The 4,130-nt window shown below is 46.2% G+C and overlaps 1 protein-coding gene across 5 annotated transcripts in view; it reads left to right on the top strand.

The window, feature by feature from the left end:
- Positions 1–3,329: 3,329 nt before the first annotated feature.
- COQ5 (coenzyme Q5, methyltransferase) overlaps positions 3,330–4,130 on the top strand; it is a 29,210-nt gene continuing 28,409 nt past the window's right edge. For 2 of the 5 annotated variants that reach the window (XM_017510241.2, XM_017510240.2), the window contains exon 1: positions 3,332–3,575. In XM_017510241.2, the coding sequence (XP_017365730.1) occupies positions 3,374–3,575 (202 nt within the window). In that variant the 5' untranslated portion in view covers positions 3,332–3,373. Of the gene's footprint in view, positions 3,576–4,130 lie in introns of all 5 variants that reach the window. The other 3 variants (XM_037731953.1, XM_017510238.2, XM_017510239.2) reach the window with 3 other exon arrangements.

Here is a 4,130-nt window from a genome sequence, read left to right as displayed (position 1 = left end):
AAAAAATTAGCCAAGCATACTGGCTGTGGCTGCACACCTGTAGTCCTAGGTCCTAGCTACTCAGGAAACTAAGGTGGGAGGATCGTCCGAGCCCAGCAGTTGGAGGTTGCAATGAGATATGATAGTGCCAGTACACTCCAGTATGAATGACAGAGAGGCAGTCCCTGTCTTAAAAAAATAATAATAGGCCAGGCGCGGTGGCTCAAGCCTGTAATCCCAGCACTGTGGGAGGCCGAGGCAGGTGGATCACGAGGTCAAGAGTTCGAGACCATCCTGGTCAACAAGGTGAAACCCCGTCTCTACTAAAAATACAAAAAATTAGCTGGGCATGGTGGCGCGTGCCTGTAATCCCAGCTACTCAGGAGTCTGGGGCAGGAGAATTGCCTGAACCCAGGAGGCGGAGGTTGCGGTGAGCCGAGATTGTGCCATTGCACTCCAGCCTGGGTAACAAGAGTGAAACTCCATCTCAAAAATAAATAAATAAATAAAATAATAATAATAATAAGCCGGACGCAGTGGCTTATGCCTGTAATCCCAGCACTTAGGGAGTATAAGACAGATCACTGGAGGTGGGGAGTCCGAGACTAGCCTGACCAACAGGGAGAAACTCCGTCTCTACCAAAAATACAAAATATTAACCAGGCGTGGGGGTGCATGCCTGTAATCCCAGCTACTCGGGAGGCTGAGGCAGGAGAATGGCTTGAACCGGGAAGTGGAGGTTGCAGTGAGCTGAGATCGTGCCATTGTACTCCAGCCTGGGCAACAAGAGTGAGACTCTGGCTCAAAAAAAAAAAAAAAAAGAAGTAGGAACATAAAACGAAAAGCAGATTAGTCATTTCAAAGTTACTTTTCTCGTAAAGGTTTAAGCAGAATGGACTTCCTTATGCGGGCTAAAACTGACCTGTTTGGGAATTTGGTGATTTATCAGAAGGTCAGATAAACAACTTAGTTTAGGCATGGTTGGGTAGAACTTGACCTTGAGTAACTCTGTTTTGGTTTGGTCTATTGTGCTGAAGCTCAGTGCAAACCAATAGGCTCCTATAAATTATATTTAACAGCTGTTAACATGGACTATCACATTTAATCCTCACAATAACTAAATTTTAGGCTGAGTGTACCCGTAGTCCCAGATCAGGAGGCTGAGGAGGGATGATCACTTGAGCCCGGGAGTCCAGCCTGGGTAACATAGCAAGACTCTGTCCCTAAATAAAATAAATTTAAAGATGAGAAAATGGACTCCAAAAGTTCAGATAATTTTCCCATTATCACATAGGTAACAAGTGATGTTCTTACCTATGAGATAAGCAGTTTCCCATTTTACAAACACAGTGAGATTTAGAAAATCACATATGTGGGGCCGGGCACGGTGACTCATGCCTATAATCCCAGCACTTTAGGAGGCCAAGGTGGGCAGATCACAAAGTCAGGAGTTCAAGACCAGCCTGGCCAATATGCTGAAGCCCCGTCTCTACTAACAATACGTAAGTTAGCCAGGCGTGGTGCCGGGCACTGGTAGTCCCAGCTACTCAGGAGGCTGAGGCAGGAGAATTGCCTGAACCCAGGAGGCAGAGGTTGCGGTGAGCCGAGATTGCGCCATTGCACTCCAGCCTGGGTAACAAGAGCAAAACTCCGACTCAAAAAAAAAAAAAAAAAAAATAGCCGGGAGTGATGGTGGGTGCCTGCAATCCCAGCTACTCAGAAGGCTGAGGCAGGAGAATCCCTTGAACCTGGGAGGCAGAGGTTGCGGTGTGCCTGGGTAACAAGAACGAAACATAATTTCAAAAAAGAAAAAAATAAATAAAAATCAAGAATTGGGCCCTTTGTGGCTCCTTATTTATTGTTACACAGTATAAAAGACATTAATAAGTATATAAATAAATTACTTTCTTGGAATTAACGGTTTAAATGGAATAAAAGAAGTTAGATACTAATCCCTTTTTTTTTTTTTTTGAGACGGGTCTCACTCTGTCTCCAAGGCTGGAGTGCAGTGGCATGATCTCTGCCCACTGCAACCTCTGCCGCCCAGATTGAAGCGATTCTCCTGCTTCAGCTTCCCAAATAGCTGGGACTACAGGTGTGCACCACCACGCCTGGCTAATTTTTGTATTTTTAGTAGAGACAGGGTTTCACCATGTTAGCCACGCTGGTCTCAAACTGCTGACCTCATGCAATCTGCCCCCTCAGCCTCCCAAAGTGCTGTGATTACAGGCATGAGCCACTGCGCCTGGCCACTTTATTTCTTTTAACAAAGACATGAGAACCATGAGTACATGGATGAGTCATTTCTCCCTTGTATTATTCCTTTTTTTTCTCTCATTACTATACCAACGAGGATCTTCTATCATTCTTAAAATAAGAGAGAAAGAAACAGAAATCCCAGTGCAGTACTTCCCAAATGAGAGCGGTAGGTGTCCATCTGTCAGGCTATATTAAACCAAGAAGAGAATTTTCATTTCAAAATAGTTTCTCCTATTGGCGCTTTCTCCTCGTGAAATATTTACAGGAAACATACATTTAAAATGGAATGAAAGCAGAAACATACAGTAATCCAAGCGAAACTCAACGACATCCATTCTTTCTTTTGCACAAGATGGTCCACATTACCCTTTCCATTAAAAAAAAGAGTGAAAATCTGGGGCTGAAGTAAAACACTCATAACATGCCAGTTGGAGCTAGGAATGTGGCTTTGTGTCAGCAGGAGACCAAGTGAGTGGTGTTTGGTTTTGGCTTGCTAAGTGGACCAGCGCTTTCGTTCCCATTTATGAGCTTCCTAAGTTCATAAAATGGACAGACCAAAGAAGTCTGTCCTATGTTTATTTCTCATAGTAGTCTGGCGTATGTTTCTTAAGAATTGTCTGCAAATCTCTTGCATGAGAATCACCAGTTTGTTTAAACAGAGATTAAAGGAATATATGCTAGATGTATTGATTCAAAATCTCTGGTTGTTAGAAACCCAGGAATCTGCATTTTAAAACTTAAACCAGGTGACTCTTACACTCAACAAAGTGTGCAGGAATTGGCCCGTGATCTTGGGTTTTAAACCACACCATGCCTCAATTTCCCCCTTCTGCAACAGAAAACAAGAGTTCCTGGATGTCTTACGAGTTAGTACTCTTCTGCCTAGCAGGATTCAGAGACATGGCCACTAAGAAGTGACCCAGGGTTCCCCTAGAGCTCCCCTCATTCCTGGTGAATTGTAAATTCAATTTGAGAAGAGAGAGAGGAAGGGATTCGTGTCCTAGAGATGTTGCCTGCAGACCTCAGTATCAGATTTCAGGGCGCTTTCGGCTAATAATGTTTCCGCCCAGCCGCCGTCGTTCGTCTGGTGACGCAACACGGCGTACCTTCTGGCCCTTGTAACTCGAGTACCAAGATGGCGGCCCCCAGAAGCTTGGCTCTATGGAACTGTTGCGGTCGTAGGTGGTCGCGGGCGATGCGGGGCTGTCAGCTCCTCGGGCTTCGTAGCTCTTGGCCCGGGGCCCCACTAAGTGCGCGGCTCTTGTCCCAAGAGAAGCGGGCAACGGAAACGCACTTCGGGTTTGAGACTGTGTCGGAAGAGGAGAAGGGGGGCAAAGGTGAAAGGGGCGAGGGGGTGGATGGAAGGATCTGACCGTCCGTGATCTAGTTTCTTCTGGCCAGTTAAGGTTGATTTAACATTCAGTTAGTTCCAGTGTTGTCTGTGCAGTTCTGATTTCTTTTTGTTGTTGTTTTTGAGACGGAGTTTCGTTCCCGTTGCCCAGGCTGGAGTGCAATGGCGCGATCTCGGCTGATCGTAACCTCCCCCTCCCAGGTTCAAGCGAGTCTCCTGTCTCAGCCTCCCAAGTAGCTGGGATTACAGGCATGCGCCACCATGCCCGTCTAATTTTGTGTTTTTATTAGAGACAGGGTTTCTCCATGTTGGTTATGCTGGTCTCGAACTCCCGACCTCAGGTGGTCAGCCCGCCTCGGCCTCCGAAAGTCCTGGGATTACTGGCTTGAGCCACCGCGCCCGGCTGCAGTTCGGATTTCTGAGTGTCCCCTGCCTGACCCGGCGGCGCTTAGACGCCCACTTTTTTAAAGCAAAATAATGTTAACTAAATGCCATCAATTGAGGGTTTGTGATGTGCCAGGCAATGCACAGATATTATTTT

This window comes from Cebus imitator, unplaced genomic scaffold (genome assembly GCF_001604975.1).
Source record: "Cebus imitator isolate Cc_AM_T3 unplaced genomic scaffold, Cebus_imitator-1.0 Scaffold434, whole genome shotgun sequence".
Classification (NCBI taxonomy): Eukaryota; Metazoa; Chordata; class Mammalia; order Primates; family Cebidae; genus Cebus; species Cebus imitator.
This window is presented reverse-complemented; position numbering and strand designations above follow the sequence as displayed.